We start from the raw sequence: 15,097 nt of genomic DNA on the forward strand, positions 1-15,097 counted from the left end.
ATACAATCTTCTGCATGCCAGAAGAGGACACCAGATCTCATTCAAGGTGGTTGTGAGCCACCATGTGGTTGCTGGGAATTGAACTCAGGACCTCTGGAAGAACAGTCAGTGCTCTTAATCTCTGAGCCATCTCTCCAGCCCGGTGGCACACACTTTAATCCCAACACTCAGGAGGCAGAGACAGGCAGATCTCTTGAGTTCAAGGCCAGCCTGGTCTACAGAGTGAGTTCCAGGACAGCCTCCAAACAATACAGAGAAATCCTGTCTCAAAAAACAAAACAAAACAAAATCTGAGCTTTTTCTTTCTTTTTTAAAAAGACCTTTCTGCCCAATGTCATGACCTTGTGGTACATGTCTTTAATCCAAGCATTTGGGAGGCAGAGACAGGTGGGCTTCCGTGAGTTCGAGACCTGTCAGGGCTACATAGTGAGACCTTATCTTAAAGAGTAAGAAAAAAGAGGACCTAGCTGTGTATCCCAGACCACCTCAACCTCCTGAGTGCTGTGTCTGTAGGGTTGGGCTGCCATACTTGCTTGACCTATTTAAGGGGAAAAACCATTTGCAAAGCAAAACCCTGAACATGCTAGTCTATTCTTTGTGGTGCCTCCTCTTACCCATTTGTTTCTTAAAATGTTACTTGCCTCTCCTGCTGTCAGCTCAGTAAGGGTCTGGTCTTCATATCACTTATATGAAACCTGTATATGGATGTGCTTAATGGATGTTTCCCAAGTAAGTGGACCGACCCTTTTCATACACCAGCTGCCTGTTGGCCACTTAATGAAAACCAAGATCAAAACAGGGTAGTTTTTTTTTTTTTTTTTTGGTTTTTCGAGACAGGGTTTCTCTGTGGCTTTGGAGGCTTTCCTGGAACTCGCTTGGTAGTCCAGGCTGGTCTCGAACTCACAGAGATCCGCCTGCCTCTGCCTCCCGAGTGCTGGGATTAAAGGCGTGCGCCACCAACGCCCGGCTCAAAACAGGGTAGATTTTAAGAGTGCTAAGGATTAATTTGCAAATTCATAAAACATTAAAATACTTATAACTTCATGAGGCAGGAGGACTGTAGGACGCCAGTCTAGGATACATGAAGTGATCATCTTTAGATACCCTGAAGCTGGGATGGTGTGATGGGTTGGTTAAAGGCACGTGCTATGTCAACCTGATGCCATGTTCTGTCCCTGGAGCCTGTGTGAAGGTAGGAGAGAACTGACTGCTCACCGTTGTCTCTGGCCTCCCCATACATGTCCCCACACATACCATGTACTAGCACACATGTACATAATAAACCCTGAAACACAGGGAGCTCACCCCAACCTTGGTTTGGCATTTGAGGAAGGGAGCACGCCCATCCTCTGGCCTAAACCCGTTTACCATTTGACATCGGTGCTGTGTTTGACCTTCCCTGGGACTTACTGCAGTGGGCATCAGCCCAAGTGTGATGGTGAAGTGCCAATTAGGACATTTATATGACCCCCACCCCACCCATGCTCAGGGAACATCATACAAGGGGGTGAGAATGTAAGAACCAGAGGATGGGAGATGCGCAGCAAAAAGATACCTTCTAGATGTGATGTAGCCACTTCATTCATGAACGCTGCAGCAGTGTTGTCTGTACAAGACCTGCACAAGCTAGGCCTGCCAAGGCTTCATCCTGATGAGCTGACACCCTTGAGGCCCCACCCTTCCGGGGGTCTGTGAGGGAGAGAGGGGGTGTCCTTTGCCTCAGTGAGTAGCTGCTGCTAAGTTGCTCTTGCTCTAGTAAGTTGTCACCCACACTTGAGGCAACTCTGATAAACTGTGGGTCACACACACACAGATATAAAAGAGGGGCAGGGAGTCTTGTTCGGAAGAAGGGAAACCATGCACATGTATGAAATGGTCGGAGAATTTTAAAAAGAACTGGAATAACTCAAATGACTTTTTTCAAAAGTAATTTATGTGTGTGCTCAGGCATGCACCATGGCATGCGTGTGGGCCATAGACCACTTGGAGAAATCAGTCCTTGTTCTCTTCTTACACCATGTGGGTCCCAACTCAAGCTGCAAGTGTCTTCACCCACTGAGCCATCTCTCCGGCTCCTCAAATGTCTTCTTAAAGAAAACAAAACAAATAAACAAGAACCACCTGAAACAAACCAAAGGCTGCCCATCCAGCAACTGTAGCATGTCCTGTTTGCATCCTTCACAAAGGAGAAAATGAGCAGTTGGAAAATGTGCTTGGAGAAAATTATTTGAAAATCTTTTATCAGCAGAAAGCATACTAAAAGTAGAAAGGATGAAGCTGGATGGAATAACCTAGGAAAGGAAGAATTGTGGGATAACAGCTGTCACTACAGGCTTCTCATTAGCAAAAATAGTTTGGGAACATGACTTATGATGACCTTTGTTATGCTTAGGTATTTCCTGCATTACTACTGGATTCCCAGTGACTTGACCCAGAATAAATTAATGAAAACCTGACATCTATAATGGCATATATTTACATGAATCTTCAAGCTTTGATGTTTAAGCAGAACATCTCAGCTTTGCACCTCCTCAGGGAATATCAGAGTGGCATGATTCTTCTCAATTGTGTCAGAGGCATGGCTGACGGGAGCGCTCAAGAAATGTGTGTTGGCACACAGTAAAAGAACAGCTGGGGACAGTGCTTTGGTCTGATTCCTGCCATTATCACAATCTGTCTGTGAGTAGTGGCTTAGTTGTTCTGAAAAAGTACAAAAACGACTCTAAAATGAAATGTAACCAGGCTAAGAGCCTGTTCTCTGAAATTAGGAAAGCCCAACGTGTTTAAGAATTAGAATCCGCCGGGAGTTGGTGGCGCACGCCTTTAATCCCAGCACTTGGGAGGCAGAGGCAGGCGGATCTCTGTGAGTTCGAGGCCGGGCTGGACTGATAGCCTCCGAAACAATACAGAGAAACCCTGTCTCGTAAAAACAGAAAAAAAAAAAAAAAGAATTAGAATCCAATCACCATTTATGGAAACTCTAAACATCAAGGTTTTCTGCTGATGTACGTCTGGACTGGGAGTGGCCTTTGCAGTTAAATCTTCCTCATCTTCTTCTTGCAGCGCTGGTTGAAAACGGGGGAGGACCCCATGAGGCTATCAGTGGAGTGGGAGCCATAGCTGCTGTCCGAGTCCTCGGGGCTCTGAGGGATCCCCGCTTCGCTAATGCCTGACATTGGTCCCTCAAAGACGTCGCTGCCCAACACCCCATGTGCAGACACATTGCCTTCTTCACTTTCCTGAGGCTCCATCTTCACATGAGCCAGGTTCCACAGAGGAGAAGCATTTACCTCTGCACCTAGAAACAAAGGGAAAGAAAGCGTGAGCCCCGGGCTGAGCCGCAGAGAACAAGTGAATATCCCATCCAGGGCTGATGGCGTCCTCTGCGCTGTTTTCATTGCTGTTCCACACGTGGATTGAGGATGGCACCGTTAGTTTACGTCACTCCCAAATTACCAACTTCCTTTCTACTTTCATTTTTCTTTCCTTCACCTCACCTACTCACCCATCCCCATTTTCTCTATATCAGGAAAGTAAAACTGGGCGGACAATTATATTCAAAGGTATAGTTCCAGGCCTTGTCCTTCCCGTGTGTGTGTGTCTGTGTGTGCGCTCACGTGTGTTATACAAATAAGCCTGTAGGTATGTGTGCCCATCCATATGCATGCAGAAACCAGAGAAGGATGCTAGTATCTTCTTTTGTTGTTGTTTTACTGCCTTGAAAACTCACTGTTTTCCCAAGGCTGGCTGGCCAGCAAGCCTTTAGGATCACCTGTGTCCTTTCTCAATGTCAAGACTACATACACAGCCATCCATACCTTTTGCATGGGTTCTGGGGAATCAAACTCAGGTCCTCATGTTTACACAATACACAACAAGTTTTCTTACCCACTGGGCTATCTCCCTAACTCACTTTCCTTCTTTTCATGGGGTGGTCTTATTTTCTTGCCTTTTGAGAATCTCTCTGGGCCTCTCCTGCATTTTGAGTACTATGGTACTACAAGATGCTGACATCAGTTCCACGCTTGTCCCTTCTGACAAGAGACACGGTCCCCAGTGTCCCCTACTTCTCTGTATTCTGGTAAGGCAGCTCTGCTGTTAACTGTCACCTCTTCCTTGGTGAAAAGCCTCTCTTCAGCATGTCTAACACTGGTCTCATTTTGTTTGGGCCACATTTGAGGATTTGATATTTAATTTTTTATGCATTTATGTTTGTAAACAAGTAAGTATCCAAACTAATTTGCAATTTAACTGACTCAGGTAATGAAGCAGGCAGTGGGCAGTATATACAGTAATCCCAGCATGAGGGAGGCTGAAGCAGGAAGACTTGTATTTCTGACCAACCTAGACTATCTCAGCAACGAAATGAACAAATAAAAATATAATTGCCTAAAAATAAAAAAGTAACAAGCCAACTGCCCAGGTTCCTAATGTCATCACAGCTATAACCTACAAGAGACCAGCTCATTGACACAGGTGGAACAGTTTCATTCCCTGTGTCTGCAATTTGGTGGACGTCTCTATCAAGGAGACAGCTACTTACACCAGAGTGTACCGTACAGGATTCACCACAGCTGTTTGTTCCAGCACCGTTCCTTCTGCCCACGCATGCTGCTTTTCTCCCACATTCTAGATTGATTCTAAAGTGTCGGTACGAGCCCAGATGGACAGAACTAGAATCCAAACGAATGCACTCTGTTCCTTACTCGAAGCTTGTGGCGAAGCCTCCACCTCCAGGTTGGATGGGAAGCGCTCACTCTGAGGCCCGAGGACTCCAATGGGTAAGGACTGGTCTCCAGAAGCAAGGTCAGCTTCCAGCTCCTCGCTGACCGGAAACGTGATGTCGCTCACAGGTTCCTCCTTGATCTTCACAGGTTTAGTGTCTTCCGTGGCCTTCTCAGGGTTGACAATCCTTTCGTATTCTTCAGACAGCTGCTTACTAATCTGTTGGCAAGCAAGAGTTAATTTTCCAAGGATATTTTAGAATTAGATTGGATAGTCAACTTGTGGTAACCGAGGGAGAACCCTCAGAGTACAAGTTAGCAGATGGGTTGCACTTCGGTTTGTTTTCCTTTCTTTTTGGTAGGTGTACATGAATATGTACATGTGTGTGTGTGGTGTGTATGCATGCACACATGCTGAGTGCATGTGTATGGAGGTCAAAGATTCCCCACAGCTGTCTTTCCTCAGGTGCTTCTACTTTTTGTTTGAGAAAGTGAACTCCAGGAGTCCCCGTCTCCGCCCTCCATCTCACCATTGCTGGGATTCCACACCACACCTGGCTTTCTCACTGGTTCTAGGGATCTAAATCAGGTCCTCACATTTTTGAGGGAAACACTTTACTAACTGAGCCAGCCTGAAAGATGAATTCTAAAACTGCTACTTCTAGGGCTGGGCGTGCGGGCCAGTGGGGGTGCACGCCTAGGGTGTGCAAGGCCAGGCACCCGGACACCACTAAGCATCTCCCTGGGCCAGTGTGAGGGCAGAGAACCAACAGGCAGTGAGAAGAGTGGGTTAAATTCACTCAGCTCCAAGTGCGCTGAGCTCCAGCTGTGGTCTCTGCTGACCACCCCCAGACTGGCATCCTTGCCCTGCGCTGAGCTCCAGCTGTGGACTCTGCTGACTACCCCCAGACTGACATCCTTGCCCTGCGCCGAGCTCCAGGTGTGGACTCTGCTGACCACCCCCAGACTGACATCCTTGCCCTGCGCCGAGCTCCAGCTGTGGTCTCTGCTGACCACCCCCAGACTGGCACGTTTGCCCTCCTCTCCCAGGCGCCTCACCTGCAGCATGTAAGTGTGATAGTCCTTGATGCGGTGCTGCCAGAACTTCTGGAGCGAGAGCATGCTGCCAATGCCCACTTCATGGAAAACCTGCTCCATGACATCAGGGAAAGGGGTCTGTCCCAGCATGGCCTCCCGGTCCACGGCAAAGCGCAGCAGCTTGGTGAACTTAAGGCAGTACTCATGAGCTACGTCAGTTAGGGTCTCCAGGACACTTTCATTAGCACACTCGAAGCCTGCATGGGCCAGGATCGTGGCCACTGCTTGGTAGAGGAGCTGTCGGCAGGAGTGCCAGCTGAGCTCAGTCACTGGTTCTCCTTTTCCACTGCAAGTGGAGACATGGTAGTGTTATTTGTTTACTTGCAAGGGGTGACCAACCTGTCTCCCTGGGAGTTTTACAATTCCAGTAATCGCTGGCCCACCTTTTCAGGAAAACGTCACCTTCATCCTGCTCTTCTCAAGGTATGTGTCAGCAACCCAAAGTCATACCCCTGAAACCCTCGCCCCCAGGTACACAGTTTGAACAGGTAATGCATGTCTAAAATAAACAGCACAGGAGAATAATTAAGACACCAGATTCTCAGGGACCGGGGTTACACAGCTGTGAGCCGCCATGTAGGTGCTGGGGATAGGACCGGGTCCTCTCTAAGAGCAACAAGTGTTCTTACCCTGTGTCATCTCTCCAACCCCTCTGAACATTTCTTTTCCTTCCTTCCTTCCTTTCTTTTTTTGTTTTTTCCAGACAGGGTTTCTCTGTGTAATAGTCCTTGTTGCCGCTGGGCGTTGGTGGCGCAGGCCTTTAATCCCAGCACTCAGGAGGCAGAGGCAGGCGGATCTTTGGAGGACAGCCTCCAAAGCCACAGAGAAACCCTGCCTCAAAAAAAAAAAAAAAACCAAAACAACAAAAAACAAAAAACAGTCCTTGCTGTCCTGGAACTCACTTTGTAGACCAAGCTGGCCTCGAACTCACAGAGATCCACCTGCCTCTGCCTCCCGAGTGCTGGGATTAAAAGCGTGCACCACCAACGCCCAGCCCTCTGAACATTTCTTATCGGCCCTCTGCCTCCCGAGTGCTGGGTTTAAAAGCGTGCACCACCAACGCCCAGCCCTCTGAACATTTCTTATCGGCCTTCTGCCTCCCTCTGGCAAAGCAGCTTATTTTGTAAATACAAATAAAGCAGAGAAGAAAATTGCTATCCTTTGTCACCACGCCCTGTGCCGGAAGAGCCAGCCACTCATGCATTTAACTATAACTGCTCAATAGCAACACTGTAAATCACGGATAGTTGAGAAAGAAGACAGCAACTAACTTTTCATCTAATATGTCCATGGCCAAAGGTTAAAAGCATCAGAAATGCCTAATAAAGAGCAAATTACTATCACTTGATTTGAACAATATATGAACTTTTGTTTTTCCCTTGTAGAGTTGGGATCTGAACCCAGGGCGGGCACGTGCTCTACCACTGAGCTACAGCTTGTATATGAACTTTTTTTTTATTAAATAAATTTATTTTATTTATTAAGTATACAATATTCTGCCTGCATGCCAGAAGAGGGCACCAGATCTCGTTACAGATGGTTGTGAGCCACCATGTGGGTGCTGGGAACTGAACTCAGGACCTCTGGAAGAGCAGCAGCCAGTGCTCTTAACTTCTGAGCCATCTCTCCAGCCCCAAAGCATACACAGCTTGAAACCATATGAACTTATGCACAACATGCTTTTTTCTCTCTCTCTTTTTTTTTTTTTTTTTTGGTGCTGGGATTAAAGGCGTGTGCCACCACCGCCCAGCTCACACCACATGCTTTTTAACTGGGTTCTCAAACTCAGGTTCTCATGGCAAGCATTTTGCTGACTAATCAATCTCTTCAGCTACTGACTTGTATTTCTTGGGGGGGGGTGTTGAGACAGGGTTTCTCTGTGTAGCCCTAGCTGTCCTGGAACTCACTCTGTAGACCAGGGTGGCCTTGAACTCAGAGCGATCCGCCTGTCTCTGCCTCCCGGGTGCTGGGATTAAGGTTTGCACCACCACCGCCCAGCCTTACTGCCTTGTATTTTTAAGGCTGAGTCTCTCCTTGGCCTGGAGCTCACCAAAGGGGTTTGCTGACTGGCTAGAGAGTCTCAGGGATGTTTGTCTCTGTCTTCCCAGTGCTGAGATTATAAATGCCTGGCCTTTTTACATGGTTCCGGAGACAGAACACAGAGTTTCATCAACCACCTTAGTGACTAAGCGACTGTTCTCGTTAACAATTAAAACAGAGTCTTGACAAGAAAAACTGTAAGACTATAGTAATACCATGAATTTAATAGGATCAACAACATTATTGTGTTGAATGAGACTATATTACCCTAAAAAATGTGACTGGTACTGCGGTGCTGACTGTCACAGGGTTTTTCTTATTATTATTGCTAGGCCACTGTTCTACCACTGAGCGATACCCCAGCCCACTTTTTACCTTCTATGTATCAGTGTATTACTTCATGTCTAGTAAAATGTCTGTCACTAGCAGGCACTCAATAAATGCTTACTGTATTAGAAAAATTAAAAACTACAGACTCTAAATTCTGAAGATTTGGACTAACACTCGAGACATTCCACTAACGTTAGCAAGTCAATCACTCACGCCCTCTGTTTCCTCATGCAGAAGTGGAAAAGCTCCTGTAAGCTTAACAGAGGGTGGAGGTGTGGGGGTATGGACAACCACATGGGATACACATGACACTTAAGAAACAGATAACATAGCAACGCTTTGTCTTACCGGTAAAAGTCACTCTCTGGGTCACTGTGCCGGATCTGGAATGGTGCGTTGGGATTTTTACAATCTAAAGGCTGGAGGTCATCAGGGAGAGGAGGTGATCCGGGGCAAGAGGGAAGAGGCTCACTCTCTTCAGCCTTTCCACCTTCCGTTTGTTGCTGGTTCTGGGTCTGAGCTGTAGCAATGAGGTTGCGAAGACGTCGGTTGTGCTGGATCAACTGAATGGTGTGGATGGTGAGGCCACACGGCTCTGAGGGGATGTCCAGCATGGTGGGGGGCTTGGGCTTGTTGGCTGAGGGTTGGTGCAGGGGTGGGTCATGGACTTCCACCAGGCGGAACTCCCGTGGGAGCAGATCGAAGGAGCTTCTGTTGGTCTGTCCTGATGGGATTGGTATCTCTCCCCAGTATCTCAACATTTTAGAGCAAGTAGAGAAGAGCTCTCGGGTTTAATGTAGATGATACCCTAAGGTAATGTGTTTAAGCCTCTGGCAATTGTAGATCATAGGCTTCTGTAGTGAAAAATATGAAGTTCAGGCAGTTATTATATAAAAAGCAAGTTAAGATCACTTTGTAAAAGGTGTTAGCAAAACTCTGGGACAAACCATGTTCTCCTTGAGAAAATTAGGAGAAAAATAATTGTCAGATGCCAATCACACAATGACAATTCCTCTTCAACTGAAGGACAAAAGAGCATTCGAGTCATTAGTGGATGAATAGCAGCAATGGCGTCTGGGACACTGGCATACATGGCCTATTTCACTTCACTAATTCATTTCCAGAATATTCACCACACCTAATCCTAAACACTTTACAAAGCATGAAACTTAAATAAGAAGCCAGGAGTATTTCAAGAGTATCATTAAAAACACCAACAGGTAGCCGATGTGGTCGTGCACGCCTTTAGTCCCAGTACTCTGGAAGCAAAGGCATGCAGACCTCTGAGTTCAAGGCCAGCAGCCTGGTCTACAGAGTGAGATTCAGGACAGCCAGGGCTACACAGAGAAACACCATCTTGAAAAATAAACAAAAGGTGGAGCATTGGTGGCGCACACCTTTAATCCCAGCACTCGGGAGGCAGAAGCAGGTGGATCTCTTGAGTTTGAGGCCAGCCTGGTCTACAGAGCGAGTGCCAGGACAGCCTCCAAAACAATACAGAGAAACCCTGTCTGGAAAAATAAAAATAAATAAATAAATAAACAAACAAACAAACAAAAAATACCAACAGGTCTTTCTTATTCTATGCCGTGCCTGAGTATATTTTAATTTGTCCTGGTGGAAACATCCCTGAACCTTTAATCTAGCCTTAGGCTTCCCAATTGGGACATATGGAAGAATACAACAGATTACCTTGTGTATGCACGCACATGGAGGCCAGAGGCCAGACGGAGTTGATCCTCAGCTATCATCTATCTTGCTTTTTGAGACAGACCTCTCACTGGAACCTAAGGTTTTGCTGATCATTCTAGACCAGTGAGCTCCAGGGATCCACCCGTTTCTGCCTCCTCAGAACTAAGTGTATAAGCGTGTGCAACTATACCTGGGTTTTTTCTAAGGGTTTGGGGATAGAACTCAGATCCTCATGTTTGCAATGGCAGTACGGTATAGACTGAGCTGACCTCAGCTGCCTTCTGATGAGTATTCCTTCCTCTAATGCTTCCCAGAGTCTGACCGTGCTGGGTTTGCTCTCCCTTTCTTTGTATGGCACAGAGACTGCACACAGTCTAGGCAAGTGCTCTGTCACTGAGCCAGGCCTCCAGCCTGCTTTCCTGTTTTGCCTCTTTGTCTCAGACAAACCCCAGTTGAATGCATCCTGTTGTCTCTTGGAGAAAGTCAGAATTCCATGGTTTGCCATTCAGTGAAACTTACGCTGTGTCTCCAATTTGCCTCTTCATTGCCTATATGACTCCAGGTTCAGTACACACCCACTGAACACCAGACATTGTGTGAAGGTGCAAACTCTTTGTCCTGAGGTGAGAGAAACAGAAACACAATATTTCAGTTTAGTAGCATGCACTAACTGCTACTCTAAAGGCATGTATGGGCTCACAGAGGGGCTTCCTGGATTAAATGATCTTAGTTCTAACAATATCATACATACATACATGCGCAACAATAAAAGTAAAATCTTAGACCTGGCAGTGGTGATGCACACCTTTACTCTATGAGTAAAGCAGGTGGATCTCTGTGAGTTCAAAACCAGCCCAGTCTACAGAAAGAGTTCCAGAGAAACCAAAACAAAAAAAGAAAAAGTAAAATAAAGCCGGGCGTTGGTGGCGCACACCTTTAATCCCAGCACTCGGGAGGCAGAGGCAGGCGGATCTCTGTGAGTTCGAGGCCAGCCTGGTCTACAGAGTGAGTTCCAGGACAGCCTCCAAAGCCACAGAGAAACCCTGTCTTGAAAAACAAAAGTAAAATAAAATCTTGGTAAAGAGAATAAATTGAGGGACAGCTAGATGACTCAGCTGGTAAAGGCACTTGTTGCCAAGGTGACAACCTGAGTTCAGTCCCTGGAACCCCCATGGAGGAAGGAGAGAACTGACTTTCACAAGTTGTCCTCTGACCTCTACATACAAACGTCCAAACACACATACAAAATAAGTGTAAAAAATTTTACAGAGAAGAAACTGAGTAGCATGACATTGTTATGCATGTATGTATGTATGTGTCCCAAGGAGACCCGAAGAGGGCATCAGATCTCTGTGGAGCTGGAGTTAAAGGCGGTTGTGAGCTGACTGATGTGGATGCTGGGAACTGAACTCAGGTCCTCTGGAAGAGCAGTAAGCACTGCTAACCGCTGATCCCTTTCTCCAGCCTTACTACTCAACCTCTTGGGAACATCAGACATTTTCATAATTGACTCTTTTGAGTTGTGTCCTCTGTCAGGAATCCTCTGCCACCCTCTATATTTTTATCAGACTTGAATTTGTTCTGTAATATAACTGAAACCACCATCCCCCAATACACATCCTTTCTTTGTAGTATCACATCAGTTTGCATTTATCCCTGGACTCTTTTTTTTGTTTGTTTTTCCAGACAGGGTTTCTCTGTGGCTTTGGAGGCTGTCCTGGAACTCGCTTGGTAGTCCAGGCTGTTCTCGAACTCACAGATATCCCCCTGCCTCTGCCTCCCGAGTGCTGGGATTAAAGGCGTGCGCCACCAACGCCCGGCTTTATCCCTGGACTTTAAGTGACTTAATCAGCTGCTTTCTCCTACCTGCTGCAGCTACCATCTTGGTATAGTGTCTAGGCATCTGTAAAGAGGTTCAATATGAACTATTCTTTAGTTCAGATTTCCAACAATCCTGTGGAAAAAAGGAACACTACTACGTCTAATTTTTCAGATGTGGAAGTCGTGTCCTAGTGTCATGACAATGTCATAAATACAAAGGGTGAAAGAGAAAATAGGGGTTCAATGCCCAGGTTCATAAAGTCATTGAACCTGCTGCCTCAATAGTTCGCTCCGAGAATAGTGAAAGAATGTGCTAACTAACTAGAAATTGCCCTCATCCCTGCCTTCATAAAAGGAGTAAAAGGGGTATCAAGTCTAAGTTCGGGAGGTGCAGGGTCGGGGCTCCGTGGTTACCATCAGTAGGCGTAGGCGCCAATCACAGGATCCTACGAAGTCTGATTTCGGGCGAACTCTGGACCTGAAGCCGACAATAAGGCGCAAATACTCACCGCCGTGGGCCAGGAGCGGTTTACGCGGCTGTCCGACTCTGACAGGGTCGAGGCGACGACTAGATCCAGCCTAGGAGGCTAGTTTATTGATTAATGGGCCAAGGCTGCCGGAAGCGCTTCCTTTCAAGCTCCCTATGCCACAGGAAGTTATTACAAGCCGGTTGCAACGCCTAAAAATGTCCGCGTTCTGCACAAAACCACGATAGCTTTTTTTTCCTGGTGTTGTGACTCCCCCCTTTAGGGATATTCACAAATTTACAACTCGGTCAGTCTTGAAAGAGGAACTCTCATATTGCCGCCCAGAAAATCGGCAGGAGGCTGGGGAGGAGAGACGCGCGCGGGAACGTGGAGGGCGAGCGGTCTGGGTTCCGGAGGGGACACATTTTGAGGTCGCACCAGGCTGAGGATGGCTGATACTGCCTCTCAGGCTGAAGCGCCCGCGCCTCAGGAAGTCAGTAGCGAGTTCAAGAAGCCTGTTTTGCCGGTGCCTCCAGCCGTGCGGAGTAAGGCTCCAGCCTCCAGTCCCTCAGTCCCTGAGGATGTGCAGAAGGAATGTCCCACGGGGCTGCTGGACCCTGGCTGTCCGGAGCCCGAGGTCCCATCCCCTCAACCGGACCGCGAGGGTTCTGGGAGTCCGCCCGGGGAGCAGCTCCGATCCCCGCGGGCAGCTGCTGCTCCCGGCGGTCCAGCCCGGCCTCCCCCATACCAAGAACCATCGTGGGGCAGCCCAGCCACGGCCCCCTACAGTCTCGAAACCCTGAAGGGTGGCACCATCCTCGGCACCCGCACCTTGAAAGGGACGAGCTGCTGCCTTTTCGGGAGGCTTGCTAGCTGCGACGTATGCCTCGAGCATCCTTCCGTGTCTCGGTACCATGCGGTGCTACAGCACCGGGGGTCTGATCCCGACGGAGAGTCTGAGGATCATGGGCAGGGCTTCTATCTCTATGATCTGGGAAGTACCCATGGCACTTTCCTCAACAAGACTCGCATCCCGCCCCGCACTTACTGTAGAGTCCACGTTGGGCACGTTTTTCGCTTTGGAGGCAGCACCCGCCTCTTTATCCTTCAGGTAAGTAGAAAAATCTAAAGACTCTTGGGACTTCACTATGCTGGGAATTATGCCTTTCTTTAAGGTCGGTTCACTTGAGAGAAAAAAAAAAGGATTCTCCCAGTCACCAGTGACAAAAGCATAGGGATCAGTCCAGACCCACAGGCTTGTGTGCATTGTATCTGGGAAAATAAATTTTCCATTCCTGAATCCATGTATTTCCCGCTTGATTCATTAGGGACCAGAGGAAGACCGAGAGGCTGAATCTGAGTTAACAGTGACACAGTTGAAGGAACTGCGCAGACAGCAACAGATGTTATTGGAGAAGAAGATGTTGGGTGAAGACTCAGATGAAGGAGAGGAAACAGATACCACCGAGGGGAAGAGGAATACTGGCACTCAAGATGATGACGTGGGCTGCACGTGGGGAATGGGTAAGATTTTGCAGGTGAAAGTTCTGCGTCCGTTACTAGCGTTGCCCTTACATGCTTTTCATCATGCAGCTCTTCATGGCTCTTTGATATAGATGTAGGACAAACATCATTTGCGAATACAGTAAACAAAGCCCAGGATCACTACTTTAGTGATGTAGAAAACTTAAATGGTGGACAATGTACATACACTTTCTCACCATACAGTTTGCTTATTGCTTTCATCACTTAAACACACACATAGACACACACATCTCTAGAGGGCATGGAAAATTTACTTCATTCCTTTGACTAAGAACTAGCACTTGATATTTCACCTTTCAGGCCATTTTTACAAAGTATACAAAATTCAAGAAACCATTAAATATATCCACAAGCACCAAACATTTTGAAGGATGGATGCTCGGGTCTATGGAAAGATAGAAGTTAGAGGATAACAGGGTGTTGTGAGCCTGATCTACGTATGGAGTTTCAGGCCAGCCAGAGCTACATTATAGAGAGGCCCTGTCTCAAAAACCAGAAAAGAAAGCAGTTGTGCCTGATGAAACTGCTCAGCGGGTAAAGGTGTCTGCTGCCAACTGTGATGACCAAAGTTTGATCCCTGGGACCCGCATGGTAGAAGGAGAGAATGGATTTCCACAAGTTGTCGTCCTTTGACCTCCATGTGCACCATGGCACTTGCATGTGTGTGGCCTGTAGATACAAATGTGATGACAGAGTAAATACAAACTTACTGTGCAAAGTGTCAAGAGTAAGCTAGAAACCATTAGCATGCTAGAGTTCGCGTCAGAAAGGGGATCAGTCACTGGTGACTTAGACATGTGCTGTTCAGTGGGGTAGGTGTTATCTGTATGTCTCACTGGCTCATCCAAACTAGAAGGTCTTCTAGGTGCGGACTTCACAGGATCTCAAAGATAGTGAAAAAAGAATTAAATTATTTGCTATCATTGTCTTGTGTCGATTATGAAGGAATGACCATTTTAGAGTAGCTAATAGCAAATTCATTTTCACACTGATAACATTCGTACTTCCGCTGGGCAGTGCTGATGTGGATCTTCTGGAAACTCTAAGTTGGGTTATTTGATTTTTGCGTGTCTGTGTTGGAGGGCATGGTGTGCTTGTGGCAGTCAGAGGACAACTTGTAGGAGTTGGTTTTCTCTTTCTACTGTTTGGGTCCCAAGGATCAAAAGCAGGTCAAGCCTGGCAGCAGGGATCTTACCTGCCGTCCCACTTTATACCTTTTTAAAGGAGAACTTCAAGTTGGAACGTGAAGGAAAGGAAAAGTAGTCTTAATGAGACTTCACAGTGGCCACATGTTCAGTACAGAGACTGTTGATTTTAAGGGTCTGTTTGGCAGACAGGAGAATTATTAAGAAATTATTTTGGAATCAATGAGTAAGACCT

At 47.0% G+C, this 15,097-nt stretch overlaps 2 protein-coding genes across 3 annotated transcripts in view; one reads left to right on the plus strand and one right to left on the minus strand.

Annotated features, from left to right (window-relative positions):
- Positions 1-1,911: 1,911 nt before the first annotated feature.
- Positions 1,912-12,368, minus strand: Supt7l (SPT7 like, STAGA complex subunit gamma). The gene is made up of 6 exons (XM_005073562.4): positions 12,215-12,368; positions 10,404-10,502; positions 8,541-9,046; positions 5,784-6,108; positions 4,707-4,944; positions 1,912-3,298 (listed from the first exon to the last, which is right to left on the minus strand). Exons 3-6 carry the CDS (start codon positions 8,951-8,953, stop codon positions 3,036-3,038), a joined length of 1,239 nt encoding a protein of 412 aa, XP_005073619.1. The 5' UTR covers positions 8,954-9,046; positions 10,404-10,502; positions 12,215-12,368; the 3' UTR covers positions 1,912-3,035.
- Positions 12,369-12,590: 222 nt separating this feature from the next.
- The window catches only part of LOC101825059 (solute carrier family 4 member 1 adaptor protein), a 29,215-nt gene continuing 26,708 nt past the window's right edge, over positions 12,591-15,097 (plus strand). For both annotated transcript variants that reach the window (XM_040730812.1, XM_040730814.1), the window contains exons 1-2: positions 12,591-13,283; positions 13,501-13,696. In XM_040730812.1, the coding sequence (XP_040586746.1) occupies positions 12,621-13,283; positions 13,501-13,696 (859 nt within the window). In that variant the 5' untranslated portion in view covers positions 12,591-12,620. The remainder of the gene's footprint in view (positions 13,284-13,500; positions 13,697-15,097) is intronic.

The sequence above is a fragment of the Mesocricetus auratus genome, unplaced genomic scaffold (assembly GCF_017639785.1).
Source record: "Mesocricetus auratus isolate SY011 unplaced genomic scaffold, BCM_Maur_2.0 Super-Scaffold_100024, whole genome shotgun sequence".
NCBI lineage: Eukaryota > Metazoa > Chordata > Mammalia > Rodentia > Cricetidae > Mesocricetus > Mesocricetus auratus.

Bases quoted from the DNA above. Each gene is read 5' to 3' on its own strand.
- Supt7l (XM_005073562.4), bottom strand. From the start codon at position 8,953: ATGTTGAGATACTGGGGAGAGATACCAATCCCATCAGGACAGACCAAC. The intron at 6,109-8,540 runs GTAAGACAAAGC...CTCCACTTGCAG, and splicing joins CCAGAGAGTGACTTTTACCG to TGGAAAAGGAGAACCAGTGA. The intron at 4,945-5,783 runs GTGAGGCGCCTG...GCTTGCCAACAG, and splicing joins ATCACACTTACATGCTGCAG to ATTAGTAAGCAGCTGTCTGA.